Source organism: Chrysochloris asiatica, unplaced genomic scaffold, assembly GCF_000296735.1.
Source record: "Chrysochloris asiatica unplaced genomic scaffold, ChrAsi1.0 scaffold00584, whole genome shotgun sequence".
Classification (NCBI taxonomy): domain Eukaryota; kingdom Metazoa; phylum Chordata; class Mammalia; order Afrosoricida; family Chrysochloridae; genus Chrysochloris; species Chrysochloris asiatica.
The window spans coordinates 340278-364731 of NW_006409102.1; the positions used below are offsets into that span (position 1 = coordinate 340278).

Genomic DNA, 24454 nt, shown 5'->3' on the forward strand with positions numbered 1-24454 from the left:
TTAAGGCCCCGCTCCACCATGAATTCTCATGTGCTTAGTGAAGTGTGAAGCCCAACGAAAGGCTTTCCCACACTCCTTACATTCATAAGGCCGCTCTCCGTTGTGAATTCTCATATGTCTAGTGAGGATTGAGGAATGACAGAAGGCTTTTCCACACTCTTTACATTCATAAGGCCTCTCTCCACTGTGACTTCTTACATGCGTAGTGAGGTATGAGGACTGACTGAAGGCTTTCCCACATTCCTTACATTCATAAGGCCGCTCTCCACTGTGAGTTCTCATATGTCGAGTGAGGTGTGAGGAGTGATGAAAGGCTTTCTCACACTCCTTACATACATAAGGCTTCTTTCCACTGTGAGTACGCATATGTTTAGTGAAATTTGAGGACCAACTAAAGGCTTTCCCACATTCCTTACATTCATAGGGTCTCTCTCCACTGTGAGTTCTTACATGTGTTGTGAGGTGTGATGGCCAACTAAAGGCTTTCCCACACTCTTTACATTCATAAGGCCTGTCTCCACTGTGACTTCTTACATGCACAGTGAGGTCTGAGGAGTGACTAAAGGCTTTCCCACACTCCTTACATTCGTAAGGCCGCTCTCCACTGTGAGTACTCATGTGTTTCGTGAAGTTTGAGGACCAGCTAAAGGCTTTGCCACATTCCTTACATTCATACGGCTTCTCCCCACTGTGAGTTCTTACGTGTGTAGTGAGGTATGAGGACTGACGAAAGGCTTTCCCACACACCTTACATTCATAGGGTCTCTCTCCACTGTGAGTTCTAAGATGTCGAGTGAGGTGTGAGGAATAACGGAAGGCTCTGTCACATTCCTTACACACATAGGGCCTCTCTCCACTGTGAGTTCTCATGTGTCTAGTGAAGCTGGAAGAATGATGAAAGGCTTTCCCACACTCCTTACATTCATAAGGCCTCTCTCCACTGTGACTTCTCGTATGTGCAGTGAGGTGTGAGGACCTGTTAAAAGTTTTTCCACATTCCTTACATACATAAGGCCTCTCTCCACTGTGAATTCTCTTATGTATAGTGAGGTTTGAGGACTTATGAAAGGCTTTGCCACATTCCTTACATTCATAAGGCCTCTCTCCACTGTGACTTCTTACATGGATGGTGAGGTTTGAGGCATGCCGAAAGGCTTTCCCACATTCCTGGCATTCATAGGGTCTCTCTCCAGTAAGAGTTCTCACAGAAGTGCTGAGGTAAGAGGGCCAACTGCAGGCACATTCACATTCCTTACTCTGACAGACACTGTCCCCAAGGTGAGCTATGGCATGGCTCTTATGTGATGAATGGTCCGTCGAGGATTGTCCACACTCAAGGCATTCAGAAACATATGCTTCCAGAAGAGTTGTTTTGAGCACAGAAAGATGAGGCATCCAGCTGAAGGCCTGTCCGCATCGACTGTCTTCAGTACTTTCACAGAGATTTTCTACCATAGGGCTTCTGCTAAAAATAGGCAGCATACAGGTGCATGTCAATATTTTACTATGTCACCACTAACAAGACACAGTAAACATGTATTTCTTATAGCTCATAGATGAAATCATCTGACAGAATGCTACTGTTATTTTCCCTCTATTTCTAAAATATGGGGCTTTCTGGTAACTGTATATAAGTGACATATGCTTCAAATATTCATTATGTGACTCACATTAAGGAAACGTGTGTGAAAACACAACACTAGAGCTGGTTTTATATACAGGTAATGGCTCGTGCTCCCTAACCCCACCCCCTAGGGGCGCTGTCATGCACCAACATGGATCCAAGAACAATAGATCTAGATACACTCGGCTTCAGTGCTCCTACACATACATGTACCATGGGGCTCCCTAACCCCACCCCCTAGGGGCACTGTCATACACCAACATGGATCCAAGAACAATAGATCTAGATACACGCGGCTTCAGTGCTCCTACACATACATGTACCATGGGGTTTCCAAAAGTTCTTGGACAGATGCTATTGTCTTCTCACTAATTGTTGAAGCCTCCTGGTATATAAATATGTGGATACCAGGTTGTTTTCGAAGACTCTCTTGTGTGAATAACACACACCTGACTTGTGTGCTCTCGTCCAGACCTCCAACAGCATGCAATCCACAGATGTCTCCCACCATGGAGGCCCATGTGTCGTTTTTCATGAATCGTACTATGAGGCTTTCAGTGGATCGTCTTCGTCCATCATTCAGGTTTCCAGAAACTGACCGAGTGATTTTTGGTAAGGTTCACAATAAGAAACAAAAAGGTAAAGCATTACTCGAGGAAACGGCAGCTGTGAGAAAGGAAAGACTCGGTCACACTTTGTTGTTTCAGTACTTTGGCAATGGTCAAAAAGCCACTTACTAGCAAATACTTCCAAGAAGATGACGACAGTGATAAACAGGGTGAATAAGAAGACCAAAGTAAAGAGGCCCTGGACACAGGCACGTGGACTATTCAAAGAGAAAATGGGGGTGATCTTTCTCCGTGAATACAGACGTGTTAGGGTCAGTGAAAGTCAGGAAAAAACAAAGCACGCTCAGCTATCTGGGAAGTACATACACCTCAACCCAGAAGAGACTTTTTCTAACTCCCTCCACACAGGCCACGGTCTTCCGAGAGTCCTTGCTTTCTGGTGCCCCGACACAGTGGTCTTGGAGGAATGCTATCTGCACACTCCTTGGTCCTCCTCTTGATACTCTGGGCAAACAAAGGGTGTAGCTGGCATGATGCTCACGGAGAAAGGCGTTCATGAGGGAAGAGAAGAAAAGGCAGCGAACGCGTCCCTGACGCTGAGCCAAGACTTTGGTCTTGAGGGGGGCTCTGGAGCATGGGCGGGTGTCAATTTATTTGTAATAAAATGATCAAACTTGTAATAAATACACTTTACAAGGCTCAGATCATAAATATTCTTTCTGTGACCAATGAAATTGCTAAAGTCAATGCTCACTGACAACATTCAAAGAACCACAGTTTTAATCACAATTGAAATGAGCAATCCGTCTAACACACAGTGCTCTGCAGTCATGGGGAAGGCAGGACATGAGTACTCAGGAGAGCAAATGACCACTGTTTTCCCAGGAAAGAATGTATTCCCACATACCACAGTAACATCCATGAGGATGATATATTTGGTCACTATAGAATACACTGTTTTACATGAAGCATCCATACCTACTGAGGCCAGGTTTCTGAAGGTTTCCATCATCACATCTCTGTAGAGTTTCCTCTGAGGAAGATCCAGTAACGCCCACTCGTCCTGGGTAAAGTCCACAGCCACATCCTCAACAGCCACAGCGTCCTACAACACCCCACACATTCTGGATCAGCAAGGGACCGTGGACTCCTCCAGTGTGTGTGACAGAAGGGTGAGGCCGACGGTGCTGGGGACTCGTGGGTATTTGTCACAGAGGTCTGTGTTTCACTAAGGCCTGTTCTACAGAGTACTGGTGTAACACTGTAGGACAAGCACTGGACTGCTAACTGCCAAGTTGGCAGTTCAATGCCACCAGTCTCTCCCCAGAAAGCCTACGCAGGGTGGCTATATAAGTTGGAATCGACTCAACAGTACTGAACAGCCAACAGCCACTCTAGGGTTAGTCACCAGCTTGATCCCTTCACTGCCTACATTCGCTTCCTCACTGACAGCATCCTGCCTCAGACTTAATAGTATTCAACCAACTTATATCTGTGATTAATTCCAATCTTATTTCTCTGTATCCTTATGGATTAGAACAGTCAGAACACATAGCATATATTAGAGAAAGTCTTATTTTCACATTCAGATCATCTCTTCCTTGTGAAAAAAAAAGCTTAGCTCCTTACACGAGCCCAATCAGAATAAAGACTAAAACAGGAAGCACAGGGTTAACACAGGATGAGCTATTTACCCCTTTTGCCTCCACCAGCCGTGGGAAGCCCACTGACCTGCACACACTTAACTGGCAACAGTGACCAGGAGCTGACAGGGCGACCTGGGAAAGAGAGTATTATTTTTGGGAATTACAGTTTTTACATGTCTGTCACCTACTTTTCAACAACCCTATAGCTGCTCTGTCATGCACAGTGTCCCTTTCTGGAGACAGGCATGAGTCTGAAAAGGTAAGCAGAGCTCAGGTGAAAGACAGGAAGGAAAATTCAGATAGCATCACAATTTGCAAACTTTGATACCAGAGCTACTATACAGCAACTGCGCGTCTCAGTAATGCCCAGATCTGGAAACAAACAAATGCTAATATTATATGACGACAAAGAGCCCAATTGCTGACGAATCCCAACAGCCCTTGTATTTGCTGACTGTGGAGAGGTTAGAGTCCAAATTTTCCAGTAAGTGCAATGAAGTGCTGATGGTTCCAATGCACCCAGAGGTCCCTCAGAACAAAGTCCTGGCAATCTGTTCTGAGAGGTCACAGCCTGAAAAACCCTATGGCGCAGTTCTACTCTGACTTGAAGCTGATTCCATGGCAATTAACAGTAACAACGTACTATCTGTGCTGTGAGAATTCCATGGCCAAAGCAACACAGGAAGTAGGTAAGACGTCATACACGCATATTTATCTTCAGCACCGGAAAAGCAAAACAATCATTTTAGGAAACCCTAGCAGTGAAACCTGGCTTAGTAAGAAACTAAAAGCCGACATATTAATTTTAAAATGTGTGAGCGTTTAGTAATGATTTCACAAGCACTGGACGAGGACTACAGCTCCGGACACAGAGGCTCTGGGGTCAAAGCTGGGAAAGGGAAGAGGCACTGGTTAGGCCCAAAATGAAAAGCCATTAGCATCGGGCAGATGAGTGGGACCTGGTCAGGGATGGGAGCGGGTGGAAGCCCTTGGTCTGGGGACCGTGCTGACTTCTGGGAAGTCTCCAGCTTCTAAACTTTGTGACATGCAAGCTTATGCCTGTGGTCAGAGGCAGAAAATTCTACGGCCGCTCTTATTGTTGTGCCATTGAAGTTGATTCTGACTCAGCGACCCTGTACAGGATTTCTAAGACTGGTTGGTGAACTTGAACCTCTGACCTTGAGGTTCAAGCGGCCCTTGCAGTCCAGTGCATTAACACACAGCGCCACATCAGGAGTCCTATCATGACAGCTCACAGTGTGTGAGGGACAAATGTGCAAGCTGGAGATGAGAAGGCCGTGGCTGTAGTCAGATAGAGTGCTGAGGACGAGCACGTACAAAATGGATACCACTGGCTATATGTGCCACGCTGTCCACAGTTCTCTAGTAAAAGCAGGCAGACCGACCCACAAGGATGCCCATGATTCGATTCCTAGAATGTTATCCAAGAGGGTGTAGCTGTTACATAGCCAAGAAAAAAGGTAAAGAGGTTAGATTGCTACTAAAGATTACAAAACATCTCCCTATAGTTTTAGCTCAAATAATTTTAACTATAGAATCTAGAAAAATGCTAGAGATTGTTTTGGAGCTGAGAGTATTAAGATTGTACATCAAGGCTTATTTGAAATATTTCTTTTATGTACGCTAGTACCAAGCAGTTGAGAAATTAATCTGAAAGCTATGACATATATTTTCAGTAGTATTAAAAGGTACCAAAAAGGAGTGTAACTAAGCACAGAACTGCTAACCACAAGGTTGGCGGTTCAAACCCACCAGCTGTCCTTGGAAACCCTATACAGGGTTTCTATATGTCAGAACCAATTACAGCGAGGAAATTATAAAACTTTTAGATGATATCCAAATAGATGAAATGATAGTACATGCTCTTAGATCATTATTTCTAATAAAATTCCATAAAATTCTAATTTTATTTTTTTAAAAGATTCTTCAAAAATGTATATATAATTGCAATTGTCCACAAATAGCCCAGATAGTCTAAGGAATAAAGCATGGACTTGTCCACATATAGCTCACTGTGCCTGAACTGGTTCCAATTCAAAGCAACCGTACAGGACACAGGGTGGACACAGTGACCCTAGAGGGCACGGGACAAGTGCTCCATAGGGTTTCTGAGCCTGTAAATCTTTACAGAAGCAGATAGCCTCAACTTTCTCCCACAGAGTGGTTGGAGGGTTTGAACTGCTGACCTCGCAGTTAGCAGTTCAACACTTAACCCATCGTGTCACCAGGGCTCCTTCGTTAACATGTTGTTAAGTGCCGTCAAGTTTATTCTGAATCACAGTGACCGCGAATGGGGTTTCTGAAGAGTGGTTGGTGGGTTTGAAACGTTACCCTACTATTATTCTACATGTCACACACCAGGACTCCTTGTTTACATTTGTTGTTCTTGTAAAGTGCCATTAAGTTGGGTCCAACTCATAGTGACCTGAATAAGGTTTCCAAGCAGCAGCTGGACAGTTTGAATGCCAGCCTTGCGATCAGCAATCCTGTGCTTATCGTACAGTGCAACCCCAGAACTCCCTGGTCACATGTATCACATGTAAGACTATGGTAAGAGATTCTTATTTTACAAGTGGAGCTTTGATATATTAGACAATAAAGTGTCATTATGTTGTTGTTAAGTACCGTGGAATCGGTTCCAACTCAGCAACTCTGTATGAGGGCTCCAAGGAGCGGCTGGTGGGTTTGAACTGCTGACCTGGCAGTTCACTTTACCCTAGAGTGCTATGTTGCTGTTGTTTAGTGCCGTTGAGTCCATTCTGACTCACAGCGACCCTGTAATAGGGTTTCCAAGGAGCGGCTGGTGGGTTTGAACCACCAACCTTGTGGCTCAAACCGACCTTGTCATCCAGTGCTTTATCTCACAGCATCACCCCAGGGCCCCATGAAAGATTTGTATAATCAGCCAAGTCAGTTCTGATTCACAGCGACCTTGTATAGGGTTTTCGAGGAGTTGCTGTAGGTTTGAACTGCTGACCTTGTGGTTTGCAGTCCACAGGAATACATAAAAGACCAAGAGAAAGCAGCAGCTCCAGAAGCAGCCCGGCAGGCTCTCTGGAAAGTTGGTTCCCGACACAGCAAGTTCACACTGACTCTGTGGGTCCCTAACTGAAGTCCCTAATTCCTGTAAACAATAAAATGCTCAGCTAGGACAGGAAAGCTTGGAGGTGGAAAGCAAGATACAGGTACCTTGGAAGAAAGATCTCGTGATCTACTTCCAAACACTCAGCCATTAAAAACCCTATGGAGTGGAGCTTTACTCTGAAATACATGGGGCTTCTATACGGAATCAAGAAGAAGGTAAAAGGATTGTTTATTGAATTGGAAGCGCCTGTTCGAATGCAAAAATCAATTCCAAGTAGATCAGCTTTAATTATGAGAATGAAAATTAAAATACTTCCAGAAGTTATCAGCAAATGACATCAGACTAGAGAAAAAAAAATCTTAAATAAGAAAATTAAAACTTAAGGGAGAAGACTGATAAATTCAAATATTAAAAGTCAGTTTATCAAAGGGCAACAAAACGGAATGAGAAGATGCTACACATGAGGGGGAATGTTTCCAAAGTTTATAAAAGTCATGCTGCTGTTGATTAGGGCCATGGAGTTGGTTCCAACTCACAGTGACCCTGTATAGGGTTTCCGAGGAGCACCTGGTGGATTTGAACTGCCAACCCTGAGGTTCAAGTTGACCTTACAGCCCAGTGTTTATCCTACAGTGCCACACCAGGACTCCAAAACATAATAGAAATATAAATTAACAGTGGGAAAATATGCAAAGCCTGTTCAGTAGTGTACTTTAAGGGACCTGAAAGATAAAATCAAAGGAAAATATCATTTTATATACTGATTATATAAATAGATTGTTCCCTAGTTGATTCCAACTTATAGCAACCCTGTATAGGGCTTCAGAGGAGCGACTGGTGGGTTTGAACCACCAACCTTGCAGTTCAATGAACCTTGTGGTCCAGTGCTTGCTTATCCTACAGTGCCACACCAGGACTCCATACACTGATTATAAGAACAAAAATGACTTCATTAGATAAGCAGATGGAATAAAATATCCATGCATATTTGTAGGAGGGAAAATCTGTACAATGTATTGGCTCTTTTAGTAAGTTTGAACTTGGTAATGATGTGCAACTGAACGGTTCCCGCTGACCACAGAGCACTTGGACTTTAGAAGGGACTGAGAATAAGAGCAGTAATAGTCCCAAGAGCCAAAGTTACACCTGAACACCCCCCAGTCTGTAGGCTCTAAGATAGGCGGGTACATTCTGGACCATTCGTGCATTAGGAGCACGCTTACACAGCCACATGGGAAGGCCAAGGCTATGATCAATCACTATAATGTATAAAACTCAAAAGTAACCTGAAGAAAATCACCAAAGAACCCAGACACGGTTTGTAGTGAAATTTACAGAAAGCTCCAAAGAGATAAAACTAAACAATATGGAGTTTTATGGATTTCAGACTGGGTGTCACAGGTATGGATACTCAGGTGTAACCCGACACCTCACAGGATTGGCTTCCTGAGTTTGAAGGATTTGGACAATAGTTTTATGGGGCATCTTGGTCAACTGGCATAACACAGTTCCAAAGTTGATGTGATTCTGCATCCGGGTTTGGTGAGCAGTGTCTGGGCTCATAAATGCTTGTTAGTACCCATCGAAGATACTCTCCACTGGTTTGGAGCAAGCAAGCAAGAAGGAAACCAGTCTACAAGGCTAACAGTCTACATGAACCAGTCTCAACTGCCCTGAGACCAGATCTCGATGATGCCGAGGTCTGACCCCGACATAGTTGTCACGCGTGTTTGGTTCACGAGGAGGGGAGATCCAGCGGCGATAGGGATAGCGAAAGAATACACAGACAAACAGAAGAAGGGAGACAATGAGGCACCCCAGCAGGGTGGATACATCACTGGTGGGCAGGCTTGGGACTACAGGCATCATGGCCTCTGCAGGCAGCGACTCACTGCCCTGCAATCTTTAATGGATGCCTTCCAACCCGTAACGCACCGCAATCATTACTCCATGCCTTCCAACCAGTAATGCACACCTGGGGAGGCCCGGGCCTCTGCTTTATTTAGGGGAGGAGTTTCACACCAAGCTGGGAGGGACTAAAACAGGATACAGCTAACATCAGTAATTTTCCAGACATTCAGGCAACTTTACATTGTACTTCACTGGTTCGAATCCCAGGCCAGCAACTTGGATTCTCAGGCCCAATTAACATATCTATAGCCCCTGAGGTCAGTTGGGGGAAGTTGAGAGTTCTGTAGGAGACGCCCAGGTGAATGGGCTGCACCTGGAAAAGGGATTAGGGAGGATGGGTTCTTTGTCTATAGAACAAAGAACCGAGAAGTAGCTAAGATATTTTTAGTTAATCCTTTGGAGAAAGGTTTAACCTTGCAACCTTTAGTCTTGGCTTTAGGAAAATATCACATTTATCTGTGGATTTTCAAAGGCTCCAGTGTAGTAATTTAATATATATACCTGAATATTAAGATGAAAGCAATTTTCCATTAACTGCTAGTGGCCTCATTTGTTACACTCAGCCCTAGAGGGCCTCGAACCTCTGACTAGTCTTACATGGTCTGCAACACGATGACATGGCGTTGGCTACATGACCAACCATTCTCTTAGGACCACAACAGATGGACCCTGACAACAAGGGAGGAAAACGTGGAACAGAATTTCAAATTCTTTTAAAAAGTATGTGAGCAAGGAGGCAAACAAATCTACAGATTTACTGGATGGGCTGAGACTAGGAAACTTCCCCAAACTGTAGCCCTAGGTGCACTTTAACCCTGAGGTCATGATGGGTTCATGAGACAAAGGCTACCCCCAGTGAGCAACGTGCTCCCTTAAAAACTAACTATAAGAGACCAAATGATCAACAATTATTTTAAAACAAAGATAAGGATGTAAGACGGTAGAGAATCTAGATTAATGGAAAGGGAGGAACCTGAACAAAAACAGTGAGACTGCTCACAAACTGTGAAGACAGTACCCAACAGCCTGAACAGTTAGTGGGGCAGTTGCTGGATAGGAACTTCAACTGCTGTGTAAACCTTCAATGAAAAAAAGAATACGCTGTTAGTTAAAAAACAAAAAACCTTGGGGGTCAAAGCTATAATAGTGGCCACAATCATTTGACTAATAATAAACTTCTTAAGTGCACATAATAATAATGTCCAGGAGGCAGGCGGTGAGACCAGGGTGGAACACACAGGGGCCACAAACACTGACCAGGTCTGCTTATTAACAGGGATTTAGAGCCACTGATTTAAACAACACATGAGCAGTTTGTACACTTGCTTATGTGTGCCTTTGAGTAGATTCCAACTCATAGCAACCCTACTGAGGGTTTCCGACGCTGTAAATCTACAGGAACACAAAGCCTCATTTTCTTCTGTGGAGAGGTGGTGAATTCGAACTGCCGATCTGTGGTTAACAGCCCAACCCATAACCCCCTATGTCACCATATAGTTGACTGTGAAAGCTTCAGGCTATGGCATAAAACAGGAAAGAAATGAAATTTTCATATAATAATTTTATGAAGTCATGTGAAAACTCCTTCATCTTGTCTTAGTTCAAAAGGGCTTCGATGTCTAACTTTCTCCCATTTTCTCCCACTTCCAACCACAACAGACTGACAGGTGGTGCTGTCGTGTCCAAACCGCACAGAAAAGGCCCCAGTGCCTGGGGGGAGTCATGCCAACTGCAGGGGTGGGACAAGGAGAACACTGAAGGACCTGGGCTCACTGCCCTCTGCTAGAGCACTTCTGTCTTTGGACTCTGGTCATTCACCAAGAGAGCCAAGGATGGAGTGGTACTCTCTCATGATGCCAGCCCTGAGAGTTACATAAGGAAGATGACTCACCACCGAGTGGACAGAAGGACCCAGAGATGGCAGGGATGGGCTTCAGGATGCCTTGTAGGCCTCAGTCCCTTGGCCACCTTTTGATGCCACTGAGGGACTGCAGGGCCCAGTGCACACTGACTTGTAATAACTCTTGTCCAGCCCCAACCCTTATAGTAACTATAGCCCGGCCCTCTAGTACTCACCATCTCCTAGCTCCAGCTTTTAGAAATCCAACTGGAGGTGTTGTGTAAGCCCAGGAAGCCAGTGCAGGAAGAGGGATGTGAGTGGGAGCAGAGGTGCTGGGCAGTTTGGAGCCACACAGAGCAGTTCGAGTACCCTTACTTGTGATTGCATGGGTGTGCAAGATGGCTGTCCTAGGTTCCCAGCTGCCTAGACCGGACTCGATGTCTCTGTGCCACACCTGGGACCTGAAATGGAAGGAGACAGTAAGGAGGGAGTTCCAGGTTCTTGGTCTTCAGGCCTTTTCCTGGGCAGTGTTTGCCACAGACTCAAAACCATACTCCAGAGGGCTTCTTCCCATTGAAGGGAAATCCGACTCCAACCTTGCAGAGAACAAGCTGCCTTCTTCATGCAGCTCCACAGGGCTCTCCCTCAGCGACAACATTACAGAAGGGGGGTTTCCTCAGTGTAGAGCAGGAGGGGTATCTGGGTCTGCACAGGTAGAAAACCGGAACCTCGCTTCCCACAGAGTCAGGGGTCCAAGGGTTAGGTTAGGGGTCACCACTGTAGAACCACCCACATACTTTTATTTGATATCATCATGGATCAATTTTCAGGGATAGGATATGAGGAGATTTCATTGAAAAATAGAATGAAAAGATAACAGAATTTTTCCACCAGCTTTTTCCCCCCAATAAATCACCACAGAGGAATTTCTAGTGCCAAGGTCATGATTGCAGCCCGTGGCCCTGACTTTTAACCATGTGCAGTGCCAACTCTCGTACTGTGTTGTCTTCAAAACAACCATTTTCTCTGCATTGCCAGCATGGTTCTATGCAGCAGTTTTCCTGTTGGTTTTGTAACTGGATGGGTTGCGCTGTCTAGTTACTTTCGTTGGCTTCTTCCTTTTTCTTTAGGCTCTGCTCACGACAACACTAGTCCCCAAGCTTTCTGGGAACCTGGGAGAATTTCTAAACACATTCTCTTTCAACCTTATAATAATCAATCAGCCAATCAATCAGAGAATCATTACGTTTTCTCTCAGGAACAGCCTCCCGTCTGTTCCTGTGTATTTCCTCCCACAATCTCAGCCGAGTGGAATGCGAACCACAAGGCCGATGGTTCAAACCCACCAGCCCCTCTTTGGAAACCCTGTACAGGGTCGCTATGAGTCAGAACCAACTCGGCGGCATTTCACAACAACAACAACAACATCCCAGCCAACTGGCTCTACTCTTATTTCTTGGGCCGGGGCTAAATGTTCTCTCAGGACTCTAATGCAGGCAGGTGCACACAAAGACTGACCTTCAGGTCCTGTCCTGCTCAACCCTCTTTCTCTGAAGCTTGATTATTTTGAACTCGAGAGCAACAAAAGGCTACTACCTACAACATGTAGAGACCAATGGCATTTACCGAACTGCCTGAAAGAACCGCCGCTGGAAGCTGAACGCCAGTTTCAAAGAGAAGGGATGGATTCCCGCTCTTTGTAAACTTGCAACAAGCAAGGTGCTTTTTACAGCATCCAAGGGTCCCAACTCCTCATAGATTTCTGCGGCTCTCTGGGAGGGTGGAGGGAATTGTGCAAGACCCACTGCGCATCCAGGTGGTAAACCCTCTCCTTAGGTCATGCCATCGTCTGATGGCAGTAGCTCAGCGTGGGGGTGAGAGACCCCCTGTTTGGCAAAAGGACTGCAGATAAGACAAGAGTCTAGTCTGTGGGGAAGAACTTTCTAGTCTGCATGACCCAGCCTGAGGGAGGGGGCTAGGAAGGTGGGTGAGTAACAGACTTCTCAGGAGATCTAAAACCAAGAGAATCACGATTCGATTCCTCGGAGAATTTCTGACCAAACTGTAGGACTATCTGAAGCTGGAGACTCCGGCAGCTGCAAGTCAGAAAGCCACGTGGTAGAAATCCATGGTTACTGTGGTTGTCGGCTCAAGTCGGTGGGCCCAAACAGAGTAATGAGTGGGCGGGCGGGCACACTTACTGTCTGTACGGTGGTCACCGTGGTGGTGGTGGTGTGCCGTGGAGTCGGTTCCCACTCATTGTATAGGGTTTCCGCAACTGTTAAAACTTTCCAGGAACAGAAAGCCTCATCTTTTCCCCACAGAACGGCTGGTAGTTTCAACCTGCTGACCTTGAGGTTAGCAGCTTGACTTGCAACCCCTACCCTAGCAGAGCTCCTTTACTCTTTGCATAAGGCCAGACAGAAGAGCACAGACCGACATCCATTATGAAACTCGATGCAGAACATCCTTAAAAATATTAGTAAACTGAATCCAACAGCATATTAAAAGGACTATGACCCATGGTGAACTGTGATTTATTGCAGGAACGGTTCAATGTAAGAAAATCCATATACTATTGCACATTAATAAAAAAGATGAAAAGAATCTCATTCTTAACCTCAGTCAAAGGCATTTGACAAAATATAAAACCCATTCATGGTAAAAACACTCAGCAAAGTAGACATAAAAGGGAAACTCCTCAATCTGCTAAAAGGCATTTGTGAAAAACCCACAATTCATGTCGTTTCAATGGCGAAAGACAGAAATCATTCCCCCTAAGAACAGGAGACCCTAGTCTGCCCACTTGCACTGCTATTCACTATTGTGCTGAAAGTTCCCAGCCAGGGTGATTACACACAAAACTAACTGAAAGCTTTCTAAATAAGAAGGGCGAAATGAAACTCTCTCTAGTCCTAACATATAATCCAGTCCTGGTGTGGCACTGTGCGGTAAGCACTGGACTGCTAACTGCAAGGAAACCCTATACAGGGTCACTAAGAGTCAGAACGGACTCCACAGTGCTTAACAAAGACAACAAGACCAATATATAGAGGGTTCCAAAGACTCCACAAGTACCAGAACTAATAAAAGAAGTTGGCAAAGTTGTAGGATACAATTTAATAAGCAAAAAGCAGTTGTGGTTTTACAAACCATCAATGAACAACTTAAAAAGGAACTGAAGAAATCCCTTCCCCTTACAATAGTCCCGAAAAGCAAACATCACCTAGTAACCAAGGAGGCTGTAGGCAGCCGGCTGTTTATTATGACCCTTCTAGCCATATGTCCCATTCTGTGATGTGTACCCTAGCCTCTATAGCTGTGACTACGCAGTTCTGGTAGCATAGTGGAGTATGAGCTGGACTGCTAACCGCAAGGTCAATAGTTCGATTCTACCAGTAGCTTCAAAAGAGAAAGATGAGTCTTTCTGCTCCTGTAAAGCTTTACAGCCTCTGAAACCCTTTAGAGGGTCACTACGAGTTAGAACCCAAACACCACCACCTCACTAGAGGGTGTGGCCTAACTCACTGCTCTTCATTTCCCTTGGGGACATGGTCTGAACTCAATAGACAGGAATACTGTGGCCAAGTTTGCTCCCTTGCTCTGGGCTCTGCAGCCTCATCGCCATCCGATCTCTAGTTGTGGGATTTGTGGCCCATCGCCTGACCTGATTCACCGGTCTTAAAGCCTTGGGCATCAACAGCCTGACAATGTGGGGTCATCGGCTCCTGAGACTCTGGCCTGGGAATTGTCAGCCTTGTGAGCCATTTCCTTTGACCGTTGTGAGTTCTGTGAGATGTTTCAGGTAAGGGATATTAAATGTACAATTAAATAAATACAGCTATATATGTTTCTAGATGGCCACCATCACACTGCACTCTTAGTTCTGAAAAGGATTTCCTTTCCAGGAAGTGGCAATTAGAGATGAACCTAAACAACAGGAAACCACCTTTCTACAAGCTGCAGGAGCACTGTTGGGCTGAGTTGCTCCAAGTGGAAGACAGCAAGGGTATTCTGACACCGGTAGAGTGGTCAAAAAGGAGGCGTCCACAACTGAAAGGGTTAGCCATCTGAAACGGGCCCCCGCTTTCATACTTGCACACAGTCAAACTTTCCTTCTGATCTCCAAGATTCGGCCAGCTTTTAAGAGCTTTCAATGACTCACTACTGTATAGGCATCATCTAGGTTTGAGGACAAAGCATTGAATGAAGCTGCTTTCCTAGAGCTTACAACCTAGTTGGGGAAGGTAGACTATGGATATAGGCTGACGATCCATGAGAAGTTGGCACTTGTCTGCTTGCTAGCTTATTTATTACTAGCATTGAGCAGTAGTGGCCAGGGAAGGGGACACTGTTTTAGGAGATCCTCTAGTAAGGTAATATCCAAACAGAAACAAACGTGGACAGGGAGCAAGGCTTGCAGCGCTCTGAGGAAAGACTAACCAGGTAAAAGCAATACCAATGACCAGGCCTGAGACTGATGTGAGGCATATCCAAGATGAAGCAAGGAGGTGAGTTGGTGGGCGCCCAGCAAGAAGGGAGAGGCTGTGAGCACTGGCATGGGCAGCCAGGGAGGCAGGGATGATTAGCATCTCTGTCTCCTTCCTCAAATTCAGAGCCTTGCTTCTAAATAACACAGCTAATCCGCATCAGAATCTGCGCACCAAGGAACAGCATGAGGACTCGGTGAAATGAACCCAGCTTCCAGGAAGGACTCCAGGATATGGTCCCCAGGTGGACGGGGCATGGCTCCCTCACCCTGCTCAGCACAGGGCTGGAGATGTGGAGCTGAAAGGGTCTGAGAATTAAGATACCAAAGGGCAATGTGCAGAAATGGCACTGGGCCTTGGAGCGGGAAGCTAAGTGTTCTGTGGATATTCCTTAGGCTGACACACTTCACGTTGCTGTTAAGAGCCATCGAGTTAGCTCTGACTTATAGCGGCCCTGTATTAGGTTTCCAAGGAGTGGCTGGTGGGTTTGAACCACTGACATTATTGTTAGTAATCTAGTGCTTATCCTACAGCGCCACACCAGGACTAAAGGGGAGTGTGCGTAAATGAACCTCAGCCATGGAGGGGTTTTGTTGTTGTGTTGTGGGTTCCGACCATAATGACCCTGTATAGGGTTTCCGAGGAGCAGCTGGTGAGCTTGGCTTGCCGACCTAGCAGTTCAAACAGCTTTGCAGTCTGGCGCATTGGTGTTAATGTGGATAATCCTCAGGATGACACACTTAACCTTATTGTTGATGTCATTTGCTGTAGAGTGGTTTCCAACTCACAGCGATCCTGTATCGGGTTTCGGAGGAGCAGCTGGAGAGTCTGAACCACCAGCCGATCTTGTGGCCCAGTGCTTATTCTACAGCTTGTGGCCCAGTGCTTATTCTACAGCGCTACACCCGAATTGACTTTACATTAAGGCAAAGAAAATCACTGTCCTTAAGGTCGCCACTAAGGAATCTTGTTGATCAGTGCTTAAGGCATCTGCCTGCTAAACTGAAGGTCATTCCAGTCTGCCCTCCTAAAGACTTAGCCTTAGAAGTCCCATGGGCTCATTTCTACGGTCCTACAGTGTCACTGTGAGTCGGACTGTTGGTGGCAATGAGCAGGTTCTTCAGACCATTTTGGAGACACCTCTCTCCATCTGGGAGAAGCTGGCAAACACTTTGTCTTCGGAGACGTACACGTAGCAGGCACTTCCTGCCGGGGAGAAAAGAGGCAAGCCCCCTGGACCAGTCTCAGCCGGTCACCTGAGGGACGCGCCACTTCCTGGTAAGCGCTCTCAGCCAGGCCCAGCCTGCAGCACCCAACTTCGGGGGTCTCCCCGGCTTGGGATCGCCGCCGGATACCCCCGAGGTCCGAGGACCAGATGCTGGCCTGTGAGTACCCTCCCTGCACCCAGGGACCCCGCCAGGCCGCCCGCGACCCCCGCCACAGGCGCCGAAGGACGCGGGGGCCCGGGCAGTGTGCCGAGGACGGCGGGGCCCAGTCCACACTTACTGATCTCGGGCGGCATCCTACCTGCTTGTGGCCACCGCGACTCGGACTCGCCAAGTCCAGGCGGGCGACGTTACGGAAGGCGGTGCAGCGCAGGCTGGGGGCGGAGCCAGGGTTCGGCGCCAGATCGCGCTCAGCTCTGCGCGCCGCCGCTTCCGAAGCCCAGCACCCGAATGCGCGGCCCCGCGCGTGGCGCGCCCCCAGCGTTCACTGTACACAGTTCCAGGTTCGGCGCAGCTACTGTGGCGCTGGCGTCCCCGCCCATTCCCTCTGGCCCCGCCCTGAAGCTCCGCCCCTGATAAGTGACGTAAGCACCGCCCGTGGGTCTGCTTAAAGGAGGCGCAGAGGCAGCTGTGCGGCCGAGGCGTCTGAGGTTGGGACAGGGTTTGTGGGTTGCTCTGCGCTGCTCTTCCCTTCGGTGGCTTTAGGCTTGAGCGAACTACTGGCGTGCGGCACAGTGGAGGCTGTCCGGATGTTTGCAATGCTTGTTTATACTTGCAGACAACGGAGGAGGGCTGTTTGTTTTTCGTTTTCGTTTTAAAAGCATCTCCGAACCAAGAGAATTGCCGGTTACCTGAAATCGTTGGTGGTTGTCACTTGCTGGGCGGAGGGTTCTGTAAAAACTTTCTTTTAGAAAGCTGCGAAGCTAAGAAGACAAAAGTCATGTAGGTTCCAAGAAAACCAGGGTCTATTTGCTAAATATACTAATAGGAAAAACGGGAGACTAGCTTGTAAAGTCAGGCCAGTAGTTCCTTAAAACAGGGTGTTGTAGAGAAAGAATTAGAGGTCTGTTCAAAGGAAGTTTTATTTTGGCAGAAAGGCGAGTGATTGAAGGAGCTGCAGAATCAGAGGTTGATGAGCGGAAACATTGCAAGTTAGGGGCTACAGTCCGGGTATTTCTGATTCGCTAATATTTGGACTTCTGGTGTGTCTCTGTAAGATCAGCACTGGGCTTCGAACCACAAGGTCAGCAGTTCAAACCCACGAGCTGCTCCTAAGGAGCTCTGTACAGCCTCACTATGAGTCGGAATTGACTCAACATTCACAGAGTTGGCTAATTCTTACAGAAATTGACCTTGCAAACAAGGGGCTTCAGTTTACAAAACACGGCTGACCATGAATTTCCACTCTTGATGCCACGTGTTTCTTCATAGAACCCAGTTTCTCAGATTATTTGTTCAGCATACAGGTTGAATAAGTAAGGTGAAAGGCTACATACACCCCTGTCACAATCTGCCAGGAAATCATGTTCCTACTTTCAAATCATATCTAGGTTTAATGAGTTCTCCTAGTACAGCGGTTGCTACCCCAGCTCCATGTCCCTCCATGGTTTGCCTGGGTCATTGCATTTCTCTCTTGCTGTCCCCTTCCTCCCCCAGTTCTGTCCTTCAGCACCCTGAATGAACCTGTCAAAGGAAACCAGATCTATTTATTTATCAGCTTAAACCCTACAAAAAACAAAAACCCTGCCATCAAGTCAGTTATGACTCACAGTGACTTAGTGGGACGTCAGAGAAGGGCTCCGAGGGTTCCCAGGGTTGTAGATGTTTCTGGAAGCAGACTGCACTTCATCTTTCTCCTGCAGAGCAGTTTATGGGTTTGAACCACCAACCATGTCGTTAGCAGCTCTGTGTTGAACCCAGTGTGCCATCCGAGTTTCTTGAAAGTCTACCCAGCCTGCGGCCATGGACCCACCCCCTATTCCCTTTAGGAAATTAGATGGCCTCATCTTTTGCCCATGGATCAGCTAGTGGGTTTGAACTGCTGACCTGGCAGTTAGCAGCCCAATGCTTAACTCACTGCACTACCAGACCCCATTTAAAACTCTGGTGGTGGTTGTGTGCTGTTGAGTCTGTTCCAACCCAAGGCTGTCAATCTTTACAGCAGCAGAAAGTCTCATCTTTCTCCCACCAAGTGGCCAGTAGATTTGAACTGTTGATCTTTTGGTTAGCAGCACAACTCTACCCACTTAAAAAAAAAAGCCAAACCCACTTTCATTGAATGAATTCTGGCTCATAACTACCGTATCTCAGGTTCCAATACTGTAATCAATTCTGACTCATAACCATCCTATATAAAGGGTCCAATACTGTCAACCTTTACAGGAGTAGACCACCTTATCTTTCTTCATGGAGGTGACTGGTGGGTTTGAACTGCTGACCTTGTGGTTAGCAGCCCAGGGCTTATCCTACAGTTTCTATGTTGTCGATGTTGTTAAATGCCGTTGAGTCTGTTCCGACCCATAGCGACCTTGTAAAGATTTCCAAGACTTTAAATTTTTTGGGTTGTTTTTTAAACAACAAAAATATTGCCTTTTAATTATCTTGGGAGAAGGACAGCCAGAATGCTCCTTAGAATTAAGGATGGTGAAAGTCCTTTGGCCATTGTAATCCTGAAGAAGGACGTCCTGTGTAGTAAAGTGTAGAGTTAGCCAAGAGAGGAAGACCTTTAACAAAATGGAGTCACACAGTGGCTGAAGCAATGGTTTGAAACAAGAAAGACTGTGGAAGGTGCCGGACCAGGAATTACTGTCATTGAACTGTGATTGCTGTGTGCTGTGGAGTCGCTTCTGACTCATAGTGACTCTATATAGGGTTTCCAAGGAGAAGCTGGTGGGTCTGAACCACCGACCTTGCAATTAACAGTCCAGTGCTTATCCTACAATACCACATACATACCAGGTAGTCTTGTGTGTAGGGTCACGATGAGTCAGAACCGATTTGATGGCTCTGGCACTGTGGGCTAATGTGTCAGACTGCAAAGTCGTTTACTGCAAGGTTGGTGGTTCAAATTCACCAGCTGCTCCTTGGAAACCCTATACAGGGTCACTAGGGGTCGGAACCTACTTGACGGCACTTAAAGGCAACAACAACAACAACAACATGCTGTATAAAATTTCTCTACAGAGATTTCCTCTTTATCTCATTGTAACTGTAGTTACTCTTACTTTATTAAACACAGTTGTAATAGTTGCTGTAAGGCTATTGTCTGCTAATTTAAACATCTGAGTTATTTCAGGATTAACTCCACTGACTGCATTCTCTCTTGAGAACTGGGCTTTTCCTATGTCGATTAACTGTATAATACATATTGGGGACGCTGTAAATAATAATTTGTGGAGCCTCTAGATTCTATTATTTTCCTATAAGACTAGAAGTCTTTATGGGAACAGAAAGCCTTGTATTTCTCCCATGGAGTGAGTGGTTTGTAGATTGAAATTGCCGACCTTGCCCTTAGCAGCTCAGCTGGTAATCCACGTCCCCACCACCTTACTTAAAGGGGCCCTGGTAACCTGGTAATCCACGTCCCCACCACCTTACTTAAAGGGGCCCTGGTAACCTATTAGGAAGGCCTAGTAACCTAGTGAATTATCAGCCGGGCTGCTAACCACAGGGTCGGCAGTTTGAATCGATTAGGCACTCCATGTGAGATAAATGAGACTTTCTGCTCCCGTAAAGATTTGCATCCTTGGAAACCCTATACAGGGTTGCTATGAGTTGGAACCGTCTCGGTGGTTCACCCCTACCTTATTTAAAAGTACAGTCTTCTAGTCTGTGCTAACATTCTTCACTCCTTTTCCTGTGATGTTATTGCTTGCGTAGAGCTATGCCTAGCATATAGTAGACACTCATCAAATGGGTGAGTACATCTCACCAATCCATAATTAACAAACAAAGGATATGAGATTTTGTGAACTGAAGGGCTTTAGAAATGTTAAGTCTTGCAGGAAATTCTGAAATTCCTAAACCAGAACACAAAACACAAATTTCCTACAAGTGGCAAGGGTAGTGGTGGGCTGTATTTATCCTGAGAAACTAGCCTTTGTTTAACTAGGGACACCTGCTTTTGGGTGTGGCAATTAGAGCAAGTGTTTTCACCTGACTACACTCTAGAGCATGTAATGGAAGGCTTGTTTGGAAGAACTGAAATTAAGGTATCAGCTTCAACTTTGAGCAGACTGATGACTTAACCGTATACAAATCAGTATCATCAGACCAAAGGCCAGCCGTAGACTGTGGAACAGGCCATCAATTGCTCGTATGCAAGTACAGGCTGTAGCTTAAAATATGAGTCAATATATGACTGTGAGTGTGTGTTATTGTTAAGTGCCATCAAGTGGGTATCGACTCATAGTGAGTGACCCCATATACAAGAGACTGAAACACCGCCTTGTCCTGCGCCGTCTCATAACGGTTAGGCTTGAGCCCATTGCTCTGTACCAATCCATCTCATTGGGGTCTTCCTCTTGTTTGCCGACCCTCCACTTTACCAAGCATGATGTCCTTCTCCAGGGCCTAGTCCCTCTTGATAGCATGTCCAAAATATGAGTGATAAAGTCTCTCCATCCTGGCTTCTGAGAAGCAACCTGGCTGTACTTCTTCCAACACAGATTTGTTTGTTCTTTTGGTAGTCCGTGGTACTTCTAATATTCTTCCCCAACACCAAAATTTAAATGCATCAATTCTTTTACAGTCTTTCTTATTCATTGTCCAACTTGCACATGCATATGATGCTATAGAAAAAAAACCATGATGTAACAGTTAAGGTTTTGTGTCAACTTGACTGGGTTAGTTTGGGTTAAGATTTGCTTATTCGCATGGTGAAATCTAATTCTTTCTCGCTCTCTCCTACCCCACTAATGGGGACCACTTGGCATCAGGAGCATGGTCCCCACTTGGCATCAGGAGCAGGATTCATGAAGTCTTATAAGAGAAAGAATTAAGGAGCATGGGGAATTTACCTGTAATGACTGAAAGGAAAAATGTGCCTCCTTCATGAGGAGGGAAAAACAGCTTTTAGAGTTGCCTAAAGCAGATGTCACACAAAACATTGACCTTGAGATGAGAGAGAAGAGGAAGACATGGCTGGTCTGAAGTTTAGGGAGTTGTAACGAACACCTGAGTCACTGACCTAGCTAACCCCTGGGGGCTAGGGTTGAGAGTGAAGGGGCCAGCTGGTCTGAAGTACAGGGAGGTGTGTGTGAACTTCCAAAAATACAGCTGGTAGCCTTTTGACCTAACCTGGATGACTGTGGCTGAGCTGTGACCAGAACCCAAAGAGATGAAGATAAAGATGTCTGATGCTATCAGCAAGATCAGTTGCTGCAGTTTGTTGGGCCTGGACTTTTGCTTATGGATGCAGTTGTTCACAATTCCAACCAGAATGGAAGATTCTTAGTATCAAGGAACATGCTTGTCTCCTCAGTGTACTGGGTAGGTAGCGATGGGCAATTTAGACATTGGCTATCACAAATAGGGGTGAGGGTAGTGGCTATAAAGGCAAGAAGTGACTGGCTTATAATCTTCAATGGGTGTGCTTAGTTTTGGCATGAGGGGTCAAAGGAGAATCCCCACTGAATAGTTTTCTTCTTTTTCAGATGGATCTGGTGAAAGGAGGTAGGAGATGATGCTGATTAGACTTTATGATTTCAATTGTGAGTTACTGTTAGTTGGATTGTGTATAGTATGTGTAACTAAAAGGGGGGAGCAGTTATTCTTTCATTTCAGGAGCATACGATCCCAGGACCATGAATGACGTGTGAGGTCCCTGCCTGGAAAAGTGATGATGGCACCGATGGCAGCAGAAGTGATGGAATGGAAAGACAGAGCAGCTGCAGTCTCAAGGCTCGTGGACTGAGGCTGTGTGCCGACAGGCAGGAGGCTGGCTGGCAGAATGGCTGCCCTTTGGATATCTAAATGAATGTATAATTTTTTGTTTGATTTTGTATGTGTGTATCAAATATTTTTACTTTGTTCATTTGTGACATATAAGATGTAAATAGGGCCAGAGTGCTTTCGGTTGGTCATGTTTTAGTTGTATCATCTTTATTTAGAGATTTCACATATAGTTTATAGGTGTCAAGTTGACAAAGGGTTGACTGTAATAGGGTTTTGTGTCAACTTGACTGCGACAGTTTGGTAGTTGAGATGTGAGTATTTCCATGGTGAAATCTAATACAGCATAGTTAACCCTTAGATGATTGGCTATGAGCAGCCAATCAGTTGAAAGGATGTTTCCTTGGGGATGTTATCTATTTCTTTCTTCAATTCTAGTAAGGTTTGCTTCATGTATCTTGATTTTCATTGAAGCGTAGATATTTAGTATGGTTATGTCGTCTTGCTCAATTGACCCTTTGATCATGAGATAGTGTCCTTCTGTGACTCTTATGCTGGTTTTTATCTGAAAGTTTACTTTATCAGAGATTAGTATTGCCACTCATGCTTGTTTATTGTTGCAGTTAACTTGGTATATTTTTTTCCACCCTTTAATTTTTAGTCTGCTTTTGTCTTTGTGTGTAAGGTGTGTCTGTTGCAGGCAGCATATTGAAGGGTCTTGTTTTCTTATCTATTCTGCCACTCTCTGTCTCTTCACTGGTACATTCAATCCATTGACATTCAATGTAATTATTGATAGATTTGAATTAAGTGCTGCCATTATGTTACCTTTTGGTAGTGCTGTTCGTTCTTTTTTCTGCATGCCTTCTTGTGTTGGGTTTGTGTTTTTTGTGTTTTCGAGGCTGTAAATCTTTATGGGAGCAGAAAGCCTCATCTTTCTCCGGCAGAATAGCTGGTATTTTCAAACTACTGACCTTGCTGTTCGCAACCCGATTCATAACCACTACGTTACCAGAGCTCCTTTTGTTCTGATTTGTTGTTGTTGTTATGTTCTTTTGAGTCGGTTCCAACCCATAGAGACCCTGAACACGGTTTCCAAGGCTTTAAATCTTTATGGGAGCAGAAAGCCTCATCTTTCTCCGACAGAGCATCTGGCAGTTTCGAACTGTCGACCTTGTGGTTTGCAGCCCGATTTGAAACCACTACACTACCAGAGCTCCCTTTGTTCTGATTAGTCAGAGCTTAATTTGCTTGCCTTTATAACCAACACTTCTCTTCTCCCTGGCCGCTTTTAGTATTCTCTCTTTGACTTTGATTTTGGAGAGCTTAATTATTATTATATGTCTTGGTGACTTTCATTTGGGGTCTATCCTTCCTGGGGTACGTTCAGCTTCTTGAATGTTTATCTTCTCATCTTTCAAGATGTTAGGGAAATTTTCTTCCAGAAGCTCTTCAAATATCTCCTCTGTGGACTTCTTTGATTCTTCTTGTTCCCGAATGCTAATAATTCTTACATTGTTCCTCTTCATGTTATCCAGCATGAATCTTAAACTCTCTTCAGGCTTTTTTATTCTTTTTCAGCTTGCTCTTCTCTCTTAACAGTATTGAGAGATTTGTCTTCCAGCTCGCTAGTTCTGGCTTCCATCTCTTCTGTTCTGCTCCTTTCCCCTTTCAGTCTCTTGTCCATTTCTGATATTTTATTATTAATCATCTGGACCTCTTTTTGCAGATTTTGAATTGTTTCCAATGCTGTAGCAATCTTATTTGATTGTTCTTGTAGTACTTTCCTGACTTCTTCCTTGTTTTCCTCCACCCCTTTTTGGAGCATTTGAATTTGTTTCCTATCATTCTTCTGAATTCTTTCTCAGGCATATCTAAAACTTGCTTTTCCTCTTCTAGAAAGCCTTTGTCTGTCTCCAGCTCATTTGCCTCATCTACTCTCTTCTGTTTTTGTCATGTTTTGATATCTTTTGTTGTTTTTTGTTTGTCATTTCCAGGAGTTATGTGGGGTTTTTTTTAAGGTTTTTATTGTGGATTGAGTGAAAGTTTTCAGGGCACATCATCGGTTTCACATTCAAACATTCATATACCTTGTTTCATTACATTGATTATAATCCCCTCCACATACCATCAGTTAACAGAGTTTCTCT

General features: G+C 45.3%; 1 protein-coding gene across 1 annotated transcript in view; it reads right to left on the bottom strand.

Annotated features, from left to right (window-relative positions):
- The window catches only part of LOC102831982 (zinc finger protein 135-like), a 31425-nt gene continuing 6971 nt past the window's right edge, over window positions 1–24454 (bottom strand). Inside the window, exons 3-7 of the mRNA XM_006877737.1 lie at window positions 16443–16786; window positions 16313–16392; window positions 3176–3298; window positions 748–1185; window positions 1–579 (exon numbers count right to left, since the gene is read on the bottom strand). Of these exons, the coding sequence (XP_006877799.1) occupies window positions 1–579; window positions 748–1185; window positions 3176–3298; window positions 16313–16392; window positions 16443–16786 (1564 nt within the window). The remainder of the gene's footprint in view (window positions 580–747; window positions 1186–3175; window positions 3299–16312; window positions 16393–16442; window positions 16787–24454) is intronic.